A 16,680-nucleotide genomic window follows, 5' to 3' on the forward strand; every position below is an offset into this window, starting at 1 on the left:
GCTGCCAGGTGTGCTAGGTTTGTTTCAAAACCTCTGCTTGGAGAGAAGAGTGTGTCCTGGGACATCCTGGGTGGATGCATGGGGACATCCAGCCCAGGGAGTGTGTTTTATGGCAAGGTACTGTGCCAAGGTCCTGTAGTTAGATCCAAACGCTGGTCTTAGCAATGCAAATGTCCAGGTACCGAGAGGAATTGACTTCAGTGTCAGTTCAGATAAGATTTTTACCAAGCTACAGGGGCAAAATTTATCAGCTGAAAGGTATCACATCTCATCCTCCCACATGCACCAGCCCTCGGCATTTTGCAGAGTCTTCCTGCAGCTCTGGCTGTGCTCCCGCAAAGAGCACAGAGTGCACATAGGTCCGGCAAAGCCAAGTGCAGTGTGAACACTTGGTTGGGTTTAAAATCCTCTTCTGCCTCTAACCTCTAGGACCAGCTGACAAGGCCAGAGGAAGGCTGCTCCTCACTGCATGCTCTTGTCTTATATCCAGTTGCCTCCATGTCTATTGGGAGGCAGGGCCCTGGGATGGGATGGGGTGGGATGGGATGGGGTCAGGTGGGATGGGATGGGATGGTCTGCCCCGCTGCTGAAAGCGTTTACACCGTCAGTCCTCCTGCAGAGGTGAATTTTCTCTGCTGGTTTCACGTTGTTCCTCCTCATCTTGCCATTAGCAGTCCTTCTTCCTCCCTTGGAGGACCTCTTGTCTTTTGGAGGATCATCCCTCAACAAGTTTATCACTCCCCTGGGACGCGGCAGAGAAAGCCATGAGCACTGTAGCTTAATGGGGTCAAGAGAGCAGCACCTCCTCCCCATCAGTGACATCTCTGTCACAGCCTTGAAGACAATTTCCCCCAGTACCTGCCAGCCTCCTCTGCCACTCCATCTCTCGTTAGAGCTAGTGAGCTGCCAGGGGAGAAGGTGAGCTACTGTGCACAGTCCAAAGCAAGGTCTCATGGGGGACCTCAGCAGCAGACATAGGACAAAGGCCCCCAGATGCTTCAAGCAGCTGATAAACACAGACCCGTCTCCCCTTGAAAACTGTGTACCTTCCCTGGGAGCTGGCAGCAGCTGAGAGTGGAGGGCTATCCCCTTGTTCAGGACCTGGTGATAACCCCGCCTCAATGGGTAATTGCTCTTTCTCTTTCCCTGGCAGCCCCCCCGAAGGAGCCAGTGCTGATGTGCCGGTCCAACAACTACCCGAAGGGTTTCTACTGCAGCTGGCACCTGCCTACTCCCACCTACATCCCCAACTCCTTCAACATCTCCGTCATGTAAGTGCCCAGGAAAGAAGGGTGCAGTGGGGTGAGCTTTTGTCCCTGCAGCCTGGAGCAGGTCCCAAGTAGTGCCATGAAGTCTTGGGGCAGTGGGTCTGACCTGTGCTGAGCATATGCGATCAGTGTCCCAAAAATGGGCCTGGGAAAAGATGCTCCAGGGACATCCAAACTGGATGCTTGGCACTGGGGCTTTGTCCCAGGAAAGTCCCAATTTCCCCAGAGGGGACCAGGAAAGTCCCCAGCTCCCAGGTCCCCTTTCCATGCCCCCCAAGTCCATCCTCTCTGCACCACTTGCCCACAGTGAAAGTTGTGCCCCCTGTTTTTCAGTGCATTTGGCACAGCCATGCTCCCTTCTGCCATACACTGGCTGTGGCCGGGCAGCAGCAGTGTCCCTCACCTAGAACTGGCCATGGCATGGCATTGTCCCCCACCCTGTGCCCAAATCCTGGCACAGCCCTTATACAGGCTGGTGCCATGCATTACCTTCTGGGGCTTGTGTCACCAGCAGAAAGGAGACCCTGTCCCTCTCACAGGAGGGACAGAGAAAACCCCAGCCCCAGCAGGGTCTCATGCTTTCCTTGGGGCCAGCATGAGGACATTCACCGCAGTCTCTCTGTGGGTTTAGGATAAAACATCACACACATGAGCCTGCAAAATTCTCTGGCAGAAGGAAGGCAGCCCTTTGGCTGCGGCAGGGGCTGGTGCATGGGGACCGTGGGCAGAGCAGGGACGCAGCGCTGCTCCTTCTGCCTCCTGCCTGCAGCAGCATGGGTGCATCCCCACCCCGAGCACTGCTCTGCAGGTAACAGCTCTTCTCGCCTCTGCTTTCCAGACACGGCACGAGAGAGATGGTCTGTGAGAAGGACGCCTTTCCCAAAAACAGGTGTCACACCAGATACCTCCAGCTCTTCTCGACGGTGAAGTACAAGGTGACTCTGACAGTCACGAATGCTCTGGGCAAAAACTCCACCACTGTCACCTTTGACGAGTTCGCCATAGGTAACTTCCACGGCAGCAAATGGCCTCTCCGAGACGGTGTTGGGGTTGGCTTGTTCTGCACGCAGCATCGCCCTCCGGATTGATGGGTCAGGGAAGGGGCATGGTCTCCAAGTGGAGCCTCTGCGTATCCATGCATGAGATGGAGCCAGGGTTTGAGCCATGCTGGCATCCTCCCCGTGCCTTGCTGACTCTCATGGCCCTGCTGTAACTGATGCCGGCACCTGAGCATCCTGGGGGAGCCAGGCAGGATGCCCGCAGGTGGTCCCCATGATGGTCCCATCAGTGCCGTGCCTGGTCCTGTCTGCAGTGGTCCAGGTCTCCCATGGTTGCTGAGCTCCTCCCTGCTTGGGGGCTGGGGAAGCAGCTGCCATGTGCTGGGGCAGAGGGCTGTGAAACTGGTGTGGTCGAAATGGCATTGGTTTTCTTGCCCCTGTGAGTGTTCCTAAAAGAGAGGTTTGGTGTTTGTGCTGGAAGCAGAGTGATGGAAATTAGGATTTGAAGCAAAATTAAAACGTCCCATCCTCTTCCCCCCAACCCTAGTCAGGATAAAGCCCTCCCAAAGTCATCCACCACAGCCCTTACCTAACATGTTCCTAAAAACCTTGCTCCCCGCTTTGCCCCTCTTCACTGCCCCACCCAGGCAGTGGATGCTGTGTAGTGTGGGACAGGGAGCAGCGGGACCTGGGGGCCTGGGTGTCCGTGCTGCTGGCTGTGCCACAGGGATGCTCCCCAACCTGTCTGGACCTGTGGTGTGGATGCTCCTCTGACTGTGGAAGAACCAGCATGGACCGAGCAATTCAGTGCCAAGCACAGCAAAGCTGGGAGCTGGGCACAGTGCTTTTGCCACCAACCAAAGCCGGATTACAGCTGGTGCCGTGACAAGACTGTCCATCCTCAAAGAGCAGAAAAATGGGAGAGAATAGAGTTCAGGAACACATTGAAGAACAATTTGCTGGTTACATGTGGCAATTACTGGAGCAGAAAAACAAATAAATGAATCCTTGAATTGCAGCCAGCAGTCAGTCTTTGCCTTCGATGCACTACATGTCCTAGTCCTGAGTATCTGGAAGTGCCAGAGTGCAAGCTGAGGAGCTGCACTGCTATCCCAGATTTTCCCTTTCTACCCCAAATCCTGGAAAAGATCAAATGAGAAACAAGGTGCCAGCTCTGAACAGAGCAGGGAAATTATTTTGGAGTGGGGACTGTCCTGCCATGTCTCTGCAGCTGCAGTCCATATCTGAAGCTCGTTTTTGTTGGTGCATTGTGAACGTTGATAACAAGGCAAAGAGCTTAGCAGAGAAGTGGTGGAGTTTCAGTCACTTGGGTGCCTTGCATTCCCTCCTGCAGGAGTTCAGGGCATCATCCTGTAAAATCTGCATCCCACCCATGCCCTGCCTGGCTTCCCAAACATCTGGTCCTCCGTCCAGCACACAAGGGCAACCCGCTTGGGAAGCACATTCAGCTGCAAGCCCTGAGCATCCCAGCACCAGCACAAGCTGGATCCAGCCCAGCAGTTTGAACTCAGCCCAGGTTGGAGGAGTGGTGAGCAGAGGCCAGTGCTGCCCCAGGCCAACCATTAGCATGGGTGCAATATCGCTTCCTCTTGCAAGAGTGCCCGGAGTGGTGCAGGGTGCCTGGCCACATGCCGGTGGTTGTGGTGGGAGGTGAGACCCCTCCAGCACCACCCGACAGATGCTCTAACACCCTCAGGGATGGCACTCAAGAAAGGGACAATGGGCCGGTGCTGATAGGAAGGGCTGTATCCTGCACCCCAGAGCCAGCCCACTCCCATAAACACTTCAGTATCTAGTGATCTTAAAATCTCCATGTTCTGTACAGGATAACAGAATGGTGGTGCTTGAGTGTTCAAGCAGGCAGTCAACAGGCTTAGCATGGTGATTACAGGATGAACTCAGCTGCTGATGATCGACAGCCACCTACCCTGAACGGAGCTTCTTCTTGTGCCATCCCGGTGTTTCCAATTAAAAGAAGTACACTGCGTTAGTGTATTTTGCCAGGCAATTTTGCCCCAGGTTACCTGCTTTCCTTGCAGAACCTTCTGCATTTCAGTGTCTCTTCTGGCTCTCTTCTCTGCAGCTGAAAGCCCGGGGCTGTGTCCCAGCATGGTGGGTGCTGGCAGTGTGGATCTAGCACCCAGTAGGTTCCCTGGGGATCTCACTAGCATCATCTGGGCTGAGATCTCATCTTGGAAGTTGTGCTGGGTTTTGCTCTGCTAGATGGAGGGGTGGAAAAACCTATGGCTCAGGACAAAGCCATTGCCTCGGCTCATTGGAAAAATGCTGTCTGGGAGAATTGCAACATGTGCACGCATCCTGCTGAAATGTAGAGACGGTGACAACCAGCGACTGCATGATGCTTCTAAAATCCCATGGCTGGGGATGTCAGAGCCTGCCTTGTGTTTTCCGCCTAGCCTAGAGAAAACCATCACACCTTCTGCACAGAGGTTAAATCCCAGGCATGAAGCCCTGATATTATGGTCTGCTGGGGATGGAGCAGCCTGGAGCCAATGTGAGAGCAGCGCAGGGCCAGCATCTCTCCCTCTCAGTGCCGGCTGAGCCAGGAGCAGACCCACTGCTGAGTCAGACCACCCACCCAGCCTGGGCAAACACAAAAAGCCCCCTGGGAAGGAGTGACCTCCTTTGGTTTTGCTTCCTCTCTCCTTCCTCCCTCCCTGGAGCCCCCAGCAGAAAATCCCTTCCCCAGCTGCTCAGGAGATGGGCTCTAATTGAGTGGAAAATGACTGGTACTTTCTTTTGCTATCCCAAGCCCATGCCTTGCTGGCGGTCGTGCCGTGCTGGTTATTAGCAGCCAGCTGCGAGGGGTCACTCTGCATTTCCATTTCCAGTGATGACTGGAAGAGGTTTTCCAGCTCTCTGGCTCCCATCTCTCATCAGTAGGAGATACAGGCTGCCTTCCTCCCCATCTCACTCCTGGAAATTGTTTTCATAATTGCATCTCCTGCAAAGGTATTGATATTAATAAAGGTGAGCATGGGATGGTCAAGGCTCTGCGAAGCCCTTGCAGACAGACATCAGGGTTCCAGTCCACGGCAGGAGGCAGTGAGAAAGGGGCTGGAGAAGCTGGAGAGGAGGGGCCTTGGAGGCAAAGAAAGGTGCCAGGGAAGACTGAGATGGTGTGTCAGGAGCTGTGCCCTTCCTTTGTGATGACTGGGACAGAATGGGGACATTTATGGCCCTTCAGGACACAGCCCCACCTTCCTTGCTTGTGTTTAGCCCAAGAACCAGGTAGCCGGCATGTGCATCCCCCAGGAAAGCAGGGACATCGCTGCCATGCAGCAACGCCAGCATCCTGCCTCAGTGCCTTTCTCCTTGTGTAAGCCCAGGGCAAATTAGCAGAAGACACACAGCATTAAAAGGAGAAAGGCAGCCTTGGATGGGGCCTTCCAGGCATGGGTGCATTCCCCAGATTTGCCACCCGTCCCTTGTGTGACCTTGGGAAGATTGTTTGATCCTCCCAGCTCTAGTTCTGGGGTGATTAAGACGCAGAGCATCTCAGAGGGGCTGCGTGAGGACAAACGTGCCTCTGTCTGTACAAAATTCAGAGTCTCTGAACATGGGTATACAGTTGCCTAGGCAGAAGGTCAGTTCAATTCATACTACTTAGGGAGGCAGAATTAAATTACCTAGACTGACATTTGGCTAAGACATGGAGTTTAATATCCCTCTGCTTGTGGAAAATGCCAGGGGATATTTAACGGCCGCAAGGGATCCATTTTAGTGCTCATTGGAGAGTTGGGATGGGCAATGGGCCCCTCCATGCTGTGGGGTCTCAGCTGCCTTTCTGAACTGCAGGCGTCATTTTAAGATGTGTCTAACAAGAGCCAGGGGTGATGGATAGCTGAAGACTCACGATTAAGCATGAGTGTGCAGAGCCTCTACGAAAAGCCGCTCTCCACGGCTCTTCTTGCACACCAAGCACTTGCCTGGACGCAGCAGCTGAAAACCAAGCGGGAAGAGCTGTGAGCTGCCTCCCAGCCAAGTCCCCTTCCCAGGAATGTCTGGAGATGCTCCCTCAGCTCTGCAGGATAATATTACATCTGGTTTTGTAGCTGCTTAACCAGTACTCAGCCTAATGCCCATCGTCCATTATTATTATTACCATTATTGCTTTTATTACGTTACTGCCTGCAGTCCCTCATCGAGGACAGGGCTCTATTATGCTGGCTGATGTACAGCCAGACAGCCCCTGCCTTGCCATGTGTGGGCTGAACCGAGGCAGACAAAGGCTGGGGAAGGAGGAGCACGCATCCCTGTGTGCAGAGCAGGGACCCAGGAGGCTGCAGAGGATAAAGGACTCCTTCAAGGTCGCGCAGAAGTCGGGGAGCTGGACACAGCCTGTCTCCCCTTGCTCTTCAACTGGCCCCTGCAGGACCGGCCCCTGCAGGACCGGCCCCGATGTTTCCCACGATGAACACAGTGTAATGAGGTCTGTCCTAAAAGATAGAGGTCTGTCCTCGCTGGACCAGCTGCCAGAGGTGTGATCCCCTCTCCTGGCTCTTGCATCCCCGCCACCTTGGAGGGAGGTGGCAGGAACAGCTTTGGCTTTGTGCTTTTGGAGGGGCTGGCACTGCTACGCTTTCTAGCCTGGGCAGGAGTCCCATGGATGGGGGGGGCACATGGGGAGGTAGCAGGGACTGCTGGTTTTCCCATTAACCCGCAGCGCTGTTTGAAGGCTTGCCGCAGCCAGGAGCACAGCCCCCTTGGATGGCTGGTCTCTGCCGTGCTCACTCAGAGCCAGGGCAGCCCTCCCCTGCACCCCAGGGACAGTCTCCAACCCACAGGAGTGGGGCTGGGGGTAACATCCCTGCAAAACACACAGGTGACTCCCACCTCAGCATCAGGGCATGGCTTTTTTTTTGCTTTCTTCCAACCCACCACAGTGGCATCTCTCATTGCTGCTCAGGCACATGTGCCCTGCCCGGCACAACTGCATTTAAGCATTCCTCTGCCATGGCTCCAGGCTGGCATGCCAAAAGCAGGGTCAGGCTCCCTGTGTTACCCCAGGGAGTATCCCATCGCATCCATCCCCAGCCCAGCGCTTTCCTTCCCACTTCCTCACTGCAGAGCCGCAGTTCACAGTCATCTGCATTCGTTCAGCTGAACAGACTTTTGTTTTGCAAACTGAGCCCACTGAGCCAGCACTGGATTTATACTTTTCCGTATGCATTTGGACTCCAAGTCCCTGTCGATGGAAGCTGATGTCCAGCCCCAGCCTGGGGATTCGAAGCGAGCAGAGGAATTGCACAGCCATCTGGAGTAGCTCAGCACAGTGCAGCCCCAGCAAGTCATTCCTCCTGCCGAGGATAAAGCTGTAAATGGAAAATCGTGTCCTGTCCTGCTGCAGAGAGGGGCCCATGGGAGCCCGGAGGTGGCACCGGGCACCCATGGTCAGGCCCATGGGTGCTTGTTCACCAGCCACTCCCCAAGCCTCCAGAAGCATCCTCTGAGCACTGGGTGCAGTGGGGATGGAGGAAATTATCCAGCCCTCCTGGCAAACACCATGGCAGAGGGAAGGTGATGGGATGCAGGAGAGGCTGTTGGGGTGGTGGTGAAGATGATGGTGAAGGAGGACTGCAGCAGGGCATGTGCCAGGGCGCTGAGCGGGAGGGCTGGGGAGAGGGAGGTGGTGGTGGGCTGTGTCTTGGAGGGAACAGGACCAATTCTGGGTCCCACCAAGGTCGTTGGGCTGTGGCTTCATTTCAGTGCCCCCCTCTGCCTCACCCGCAGCAAAGAAAGCGGGTTTGAAAGCATCACAAGCTGGTTTCTCCTAAGAGGAGCAAACAGCGGTGGTGCAGGGAGGGTGTCTTCCTGGGGACAGTTGCTGAGATGCCACCATCATCCTGGAGCAGAGATGGCAGCAAAAGGCACACACATGACTCCACTTGCAGCAGACTGGCTCCACATTAGCACCTGGTCCCATACAGCTTTAAGCAGAGGGAGAGATGCCCTTCATGCATAGGGCAGGGCTGCAGGCAGCAGGCAGGCAGGCTGGCAAGGGAGCAACTCACTCGCCACCACCACCTGCTTCATCTCCCAGGGGAGGCAAAGCCCATGTGTGGACATCACCTCCCACCTCCAGCAGGTGAACCCCTGGGTCAGCATGGAGGAGAAGACCTCTGAATGCAGGGCAGGAGCTCTGCCAGGCAGAGAGGGGCATCCCATGGCCCCAGCATCCCTCCTCCATGCTTGGGAGTGGAGTTTGATGCTGGCACCTTCAAAAGCTGCTGCTCGAGATGGTCAGAACCAGGGGGCCACTACTCAATCCAGAGATTTTCAGGCCAGGCGGGATCCATTGGCCAGCATGTGGACTTTGGAGAAGGTTGAGAGCCCTCCCGGGATGTGAAGACTCATGTGCATTGCTATTCTTAGAGTGCAAAGAGAGCCCTCTTCCATGCCAGGGCACAGCTGTGTGCCCAGTTCCCCATGCCCAGCTCCTTCCTGGCCATAAGAAAAGGACAAGCGTAGGTGTACCCACATCTCAGTCTTTTTGTGGCTTTGCTATTCCAAATTGGGAGTTTGAGCTGTTGGGAGTTGAGCAAACCCCTGGCGAGGAGCAAGGCTCACTCTGCAATGGGCAATGCAGTTCATCACAGCCTGTCTGTGATTTGCTCCCAGCACTCTAAAAGTAGCTGCAACTTCAAAGCACGTTGCATAGCTCGCAGCCAACTCATACTCACTTGAAATACTTGTAGGTAGCAAAAAAAACCCCCTATATCCCAAAAGCAGAGCAGGGCTGAGAGATACCAGGGGTGGAACCATGGCAATCCTTTGCCCTTGGTAAATATGATGTGCCAACGCTTTGAATACCCAAAACCCCAGCCCTAAGCCCAAGGGCCAAACTCTGCCATGTTACTGCAAGGTAAGTGGGTTTGAATGTGGGTCAGACTCCCAGAAATCAGGAGGTGCAAGGAAATGGCAGGATTTGGGCTTGGTGGGCTCCTCAGCCTGACCCAAGTAGCCCTGGGGAGGAGGGACGCTGTCTGCCCTGGCCAGGTTGTTTCCATGTGTCTCCAGCACTGGCACCTCCTTGACAGTGGTTATTTTGAGTCAGGACAGCCGTTCCACTGGCCTAGACAAGAAAAGGTGATTTGCGTCTAATTAGTTTGGGAAGAGGATGTTCTGGGTGCTGGCTGCTCCCCTTGGAAAGCACCATGTGTAAAGCCCAGCCAGCTGTGCTGGGGGGTGTAAGGAAGCATGCCACATGCAAAGCTTTACCAGTCACCCTCTTCTCTTCCAGTGAAGCCGGACCCTCCGGAGAGCGTGGTCGCCAAACCCGTGCCCAATAACCCTCGGAGGCTGGAGGTGTCATGGCAAAACCCCTCGTCCTGGCCCGACCCTGAGTCTTTCCCACTCAAGTTCTTCCTGCGGTATCGGCCCCTCATCCTGGAGCAGTGGCAGCACGTAAGCAATGCTGAGCTGGCTGGGACAGGAGGGAGCAGGGGGAGCTGGTGGCTGAGAACAAGTTGTACTGGGAACAAGTGGTCAGGGACCCAAAAAAAAGGTCTATTTACTGCCCAGGCAACCCAGACCCTTTTTGTCTCCTTCTCTCTCTCCCCTCTCTTCTCTCTTCCACTCTGTCGTTCTTTTAATTCTCATTCTGCCTACAAATGGCTCTGCAGGTTCTTCCCGCTCCACATTTTCATCTACGGCCCCTATCTACTTTCCATACATATGTTCTATATAAAACCTGCCAACGAGATGTAAAAGGCATTTAAAGTATAAATGTCACCACATTTAAATGCGCCTCTGCCACATTTAGATTTTGAACTGAAGATAAAATACCACTCGCCGTAACTCAGAGCACAGTCACGGAGCGATTGCCGCGATGTTATCGTATTTCTTACTTTTATTTCTTGTTTCTTTAAAAAAAAAATAGACAGTGAAATCCTTGGCAGCCCAGAGGACAGATTTCATTTGTTAGCTGCAGGAAGATAACGGTCTTTTTTTTTTTCCCTCTGTGCGCTGCTTGCATGCTCGGCTTGTGAAGGAAAGCAATCTGCTGTTCGAAGAGAGGTGCTTCTATGCTGGTGTGGCTCATCCAGCATCCCCTCTGCACCGACCTGGGCCAGTTGAAAGCCAGTTATGTGCTTTGCTTGATAAAGTGTTTTGCCCCAAAAAAAAAAAAAAGACAAATAGGAGGCAGCACCTGGTCCCCAGGGAGCTCACCTGCGTCATGGAGTCAAGCAGGGTTTTCTGCCAGCCAGCTCTTCTTGGGGAGAAAAATGTCTGAGAGAGGGGATGGAAGGCTTTTCTCCTGTCTTTGCAAGACATCAGTGTCTCGGCAACTTTTTCTTTTTGCATTGGTTGGGTTTTTTGACAAGGCATGCTGCAGGTCGTGTTTCAGGTTGAAGTGTTTGCTGATGGCTTTGAAAATCAGAGAAGGGTTGGGAGCGGCTTTTCCTGCTTGTCTCTTTGCCCTTTGCTTCACTCCTGGGGCAAGAGAGCATCCGCAGAGCATCACAAGGGGTAAGAAAGCAGAGGTGGGGTTTGGGTATTAGTTCATTGTGGGTATTTTTTTCACTTGGGGAAGAAATGCTTGAATTGTAGAGCTGTGAAAAAAGGGGAAGAATTAATGGGAAATCATAGAATCATAGAATCATTTAGGTTGGAAAAGACCTTTAAGATCATCCAGTCCAACCATTAACCTACACTACCAAGTCCACACTAAACCAATCAAGGGTAGACTAGACTAAACCATGTCCCAAACTGCTACGTCTACCTGTTTTTTTAATACTTCCAGGGATGGGGACTCCACCACCTCTCTGGGCAGCCTGTTCCAATGCTTGACTACCCTTTCCATGAGGAAATTTTTCCTAATATCCAACCTAAACCTCCCCTGGTGCAGCTTGAGGCCATTTCCTCTCGTCCTATTGCTAACTACATGGGAGAAGAGCCCAACACCCACCTCACTACACCCTCCTTTCAGGCAGTTGTAGAGAGCGATAAGGTCTCCCCTCAGCCTCCTCTTCTCTAGGCTGAACAACCCCAGTTCCCTCAGCCGCTCCTCATAAGGCCTGTGCTCCAGACCCTTCACCGGCTTCATTGCCCTTCTCTGGACACACTGCAGCACCTCAATGTCCTTCTTGTATTGAGGGACCCAAAACTGGACACAGTATTCCAGGTGCGGCCTCACAACATCATTTTTTCAAGGTGTGAAACTGTTGTGGAAAAAGCTGATGTCTTTACCCTGCCACAGCTTGATCCAGCCAAGCACCCTGCGAATGCAGGGGTTTTCACCTAAAAATGGTGGGAGAGCCAGCAAGCTGCCTCCCACCTCGACACCCTCAGGGTGGCCAGTCCCTCCATCACTGGGTATTAGGTATCATATTCATGGGGTCAAGCCATGCCAGTCCGCTCATCACAGGGCCTCCAAGGGGACTGTGTGGCCTCTCCATCAGTGCTCGCAGGCAGGCAGCGATGGTGCAAAATACACAGAGGTATTGGTGACACCAGTGGCAGGGCAGCTCTGTCTGGAAAAGGCAGTTCTAGGTCAGTAAAACCTTGATTTCTCATATTTAAAGGTACCCTGAGCCGCAGAGAGAGCTCGAGGTACCAGCCTTCATGGTGGGTGCAAGGACGGCCGGGAAGGTCTCATCTCCCAGTGTCCCAGGACAGCACAGCAGTACTGCTTTTAATCAATATCCCCTTGCAAGAGACATGTCCCCCATCACTGGCTGATGGAGAAGTGTGTTTGGGGAGTAATTTGCTCGGTGAGCAAGTGCAAGCATTCAGCTAGTGAGGTACCAGCCTTGTTTTCTGACTCTCTGCCCCGCTGGCTGGGTAATGAAAAATCTGATTTGTGGATGATTTGAGGAAAACTGCCACTATTCATCAGATGAATTATTTGCGAAGCCTAATTCAATCAGCTCCCAAACACCAGGGGATGGCAGCGCTGCAGCAGCCAGAGCTGCTCCAACCCCAGACCCCCTTGGCACATTCAGCCTGCTTAGCCCAGCCAGGCACCCTGCAAATGCAGGGGTTTGCACCCAAAAATGAACCCCACCGATCCCAGCATGATGGGAGCATGCCCAAGCCACGCTGAGCTCTGCTTTGCTTGACCTGTTACTTCTTGGCATCTTGGGGGATGTCCCCATTCCCTCAGATCCAGCCAGGAGAAGGAGGGACATGGTTTGGTAGGGCCAAGCCTAGCTCAGCCATCCGGCTTATCCTACAGTGGTGGTGTTGGGTCTCTCCTCAAACGAACAAGTGCCCTGAGAAAGGACGCAGTGGTCACATATGCCACGCTTGCATGGGGGTGTCTTAATTTTTGCTGAGGTGAAGGTCTCCTGCCACAAGCTGCCCCACATCTTGGCTCTTGCTGTCCCTGCTGGCTGCCAGCATGGAAAAGCCATTGCACACAACCTGCTTGCTGACAACGGGGCAGCTTGGCAGCCCGGCAGGGAGAGAAGAAGCCTCCGCTAGCAGCCAGGAGGAGCTGGGTAACCTCATGCTCTGGCACATCTCTGTGTGCCCAAAGTCCCCGTGCTGAGGCCATCCCTGCCTCCTCGTGGCAAACCACCCATTCACTGGCTGTGGGTTTAAGCACCTCCTGCCACCCCCTTGGCAGCCCCATGGGAAGCCCAGCATCCCTGCAGGAGCAAACCCACGAGGGAGCACCAGAGACTGCCCAGAGCCAGGAATATCCATGCAGGCCCCACTCGCACGTGGCGTTTCTTGGCAGAAGAAGCAGCTCCCCTTTCTCCCCTCCGCATCCCGTTATCTTTGCAGGGTCTGATTTATGCACAGCACCTCGGCAGGCAGGACCGAATGAGCACTAATAGGATCAGATGGATGTCGAGCTGTCGAATACCGTAGGGCCTGATTCAATCAGCGTCTGCTTTCTCCGAGGCTCTTCCTTTCAGGATTTTAATAATGCCAGGGCTTGGCACCAGAAGATGAAGCTGTCCGTGGCAGGAGCGGTGGATCTTATCGAGACCACCACTGCATGAGCTAGCCATAAATGCAGTTTTCCCCTGCCAAGAGAGCTGGGTGTTGCTTGGACCAAGCAACCTACCCCATCAAGCAATACCTGGGGCTGACCCAGAGATGGGGGGACACCCTCATTCCCTTTCCAGTGCTTTCCAAAGGTGGGTTGGAGCCCCAGTGTGCCGTTTGCAGTCCCTTTCCCCTGCTCAGCAGCGCCTTTCCGCTCAGGCCACTTAACAGCTCTCGTGTTGCAGTTTGCTCTGGGAGTTATGATGATGTGCTCTGGGAATTATTATCATGGAGAGGTGATGATGATGAGTTTCCATGTGAGCATGCGGCAGGGCGTGTGCCGGATGCTCCTTGCACTATCGTGCCGCCTCGCAGCAGCTCCCTCAAACCTGGGCACGGGCATTTCCCAGCTGTTCAGGATGCAGCCATGTCACATCGTGTCACATCGGGTGGCCACTGACTTCCCTCCACCCCATCAGCACTGAGCTCGCTCTGAAACTCAAGCAACTTTAAAGTCACGCTCCTCCCTTTCTGGAAGAGGGACTGGTGGTTTCTCTGCTGCCAGAAGAGAGATGGGATATATGTAGCCTAAACAGGTTTTTTATTCTCTCCTTTTGGCAGAATCTCCCCTTCTGTCTCCTAAATATAAAACATTAAATGTTTAGGGTATCCTTTATTTTTCTCCTGCTTTTAAGTTTGTAATTCAAGCCAGATTAGCGTGGTTTCCTCTTCTGTTTTATAGCCCCATCCTGGCCCCAAGCGAGCTCTCCTAATGCTCTCAGATGTTCCTCTAATGGCTTACCTAGGCTGGAACTGGATACCCTTTCCTAATGGATTGCTAATAGCCTGTTTCTGGTTTTACAGGCTCCTTCAGTTAACTCACAACAGCAGCAATCGCCGTGCTCACACATGCGATCTCCCTGCAAGCACGTCTGCACACTCACCCCTAGATGCAGGCGGGTGGCCAGGCACCATCCCGAGCATCTTTGGGGAGCCCAGGGCAGGTCTTGCACCCAATCTTCTCCCACCCCCTAGCATTTGCTGGAGCAGGATCTCCCCTTTTCCCAACTTTTTGGGGGAAATCTCATGCGCTGAGCACTGACCAGCTCTGTGCACATCCTGGGACCATGGCAAGGCTCAGAAGGTATTTCTTAAGCAGCATCAGAGCTGGCGGCCAGGCCAAGGGAGGATTTCCTCCGGTGGGTTGCCAGCAATTTGCAGATGCCGTCGCAAAGTCTAATTGAACCCATTGGCTGCACTGACAACATGAAATGTTAACGAACCGTGAGGCGGGCTGCGCCTCAGATCTTGAGATTTGCAGTAAAAGGTCATGAGATATTTAAAGCTAATAATGTGGTTGGATTCTCTCCTTCCTCTTCTGTTTTGGAAGCATTAGAGCCACGTCTGTGAGCATTTGCAAAGGCTGGAAATGTCCTTCTTTGGAAAAGCAAGCAGAGGTGCTCCCACCATCCCAGGATTTTAGGAGGTGGGGCCACAGAGCCCCTGAGCAGCTCTGATCCAGGCAAATGATGGGTATTTGGGGACAGGAATGGGCAATTCGTGGGTATTGCCAAATATTTGGTGGTTGGGTTTGTTGGTGTGAGGAGGGCATGATCCTCTGGGGCAGCTGTCATCACTCATATGACTGCCAGGGTGGGCTCAGGCTCATCTCCCAAGGCAAAGCAACAGTTTTCAGTCAAATAGGTGAATCTCACGGGCTGTCTCTGGAAGTCCCTGCTTTGGGGCAGCCTGAAATAACCTGAAAGCATGTCTACTGCGTATCCTGCCTGCAATGGGCAAGGGGGAGGGATGGAGCTGGGGAAGCAAATTAGTGCCAACGCCTGCTGCAGCTGCGTCCCTGCCAGTGCAGCAGCAATGTCACTTTGCGGCGGGCACACTTCTTCGCACCCATTTGCATCCCCCTGTGCCTCTGCCACTTTGCCTGTGCTCCCCCTCTTTGCAAGGCAACCTTGGCAGGGAGGTCATCCTGAGCGAGCTGGGTTACAGCTTCACGCCTGGTAGATTTTATTGCAGCACTTCTCTCCCTTCCCCTCCCGGCTGCAAAGTCAGTGATTAAAAAAGAAGGGGAAAAAAAAGGGAATTAATAGGTGGGAGCAAAATGTTGATGCTGTAATAGTGTCACTCATAGCTGGGTGTGGGATAGGCAGGGCTGGAGCAGGGTGCCTCAGAGGAGAATGGAGGTGGCAAATGCTCAGGAAACAACTTTTCCATTCCCCAAAAGCTCCAGGGATGGAGCCGGGCTTGGGACTTTTGGGTGGCACTGCCTGGGTGCTCTCAGCCCCCAAAGGAACCACTAGTGACCTAAAACTACTGAGCACCTGGCAGGATCAGGCCTCCAGAGGCAGCCCTGATGGTGCCACTGAGCAGCAGAGCACCCATGCACGCACCCGTGTGCCTGTGCTCGCGCAGCTACATGCGAGCAGGATGGTGCCGGCAAGCTTAGCTTTCCCTGCCTGCGTGCAGACCACGCCAGGCAGGTGCCCGTGCCCCGCAATGCCCATGCACAAGCTGCACCCATCGGCTTTCACCCCCCAGCGCACTGTGTCAGCGTGGTAAATGCATCTGCAGGCAGGAGATGCCAGTGCCGGGCAGGGTTAGAGCTGGTGCTGAGCGCCCTGAGCATCCCCGATCCCATCCTCCCCACAGCCGCAAATGAAGGCAAGCTCTGCCAGTTGTCACTTGGCAGGAGGGGACAGCGCATCCGGAGAAGGAGTCCCGTTATTAACGAGCTTACAGCTCCGCTTTCAAAGATGCTCTTTATTTTAAGCCAGAAGGGAGCCGTTCAGCCACATCTGGTGTGACACAACCCAGGCTGCAGAGGAGCCCTGCGATAACTCGTCCTCCGAGACCGGCAGCAGGGCTGAGCTATGTGCAGCAGTGGCACAGCAGTCTTTTGCGGGGTGGGGGATGACAGCAAGGACCGCAGCTCAGACCCTGCTGGGCTCCTCCACTACCCATCTGGCAGAGAATAAGGGGGATCATTCATTTTTCCCAACCTTTTAGTTATTCCAGAGTCCGAGCAGAAAGTTTTGTCTGGGGTTAGCCCAACTGATTCCTGTGGCGCTGCGGAAGGAGGAGGTATCTGGGGGCTCGTTTATTAGTAATGAATGTCAGACCTATTTGCTCTCCAGACATGGCTTTGAAAGGGAAAAAGCAAAACATTTCTTTTCCGCTTGGCGACATCTCTTCATGGGCTGCAGTGGCTGTTTGCAGCAACCCTCCTGTGCTTCCCAGCAGCAGGGTGGCTTGCTTGGGGGTTACCCCTGATTTTGGTTTAGCCTGTTCCCCAGGGCAGGTGGGACCCTGCCAGGATTCCCCTGTGATTGTGGGGACTGAAGGCACCTGAAACAGCAGCTACTTGTGTAGCATGAGTCCCTGCAAAACTCCTTGCAGCCAGGTGGCAGGATCTG

The 16,680-nt window shown here is 53.9% G+C and overlaps 1 protein-coding gene across 1 annotated transcript in view; it reads left to right on the plus strand.

Annotated features, from left to right (window-relative positions):
• Positions 1 to 16,680, plus strand: part of CNTFR (ciliary neurotrophic factor receptor) — a 213,807-nt gene that overhangs the window by 189,378 nt on the left and 7,749 nt on the right. Inside the window, exons 5-7 of the mRNA XM_075726950.1 lie at positions 1,154 to 1,271; positions 2,107 to 2,273; positions 9,552 to 9,715. Of these exons, the coding sequence (XP_075583065.1) occupies positions 1,154 to 1,271; positions 2,107 to 2,273; positions 9,552 to 9,715 (449 nt within the window). The remainder of the gene's footprint in view (positions 1 to 1,153; positions 1,272 to 2,106; positions 2,274 to 9,551; positions 9,716 to 16,680) is intronic.

The sequence above is a fragment of the Pelecanus crispus genome, chromosome Z, assembly GCF_030463565.1.
Source record: "Pelecanus crispus isolate bPelCri1 chromosome Z, bPelCri1.pri, whole genome shotgun sequence".
Lineage (NCBI taxonomy): Eukaryota > Metazoa > Chordata > Aves > Pelecaniformes > Pelecanidae > Pelecanus > Pelecanus crispus.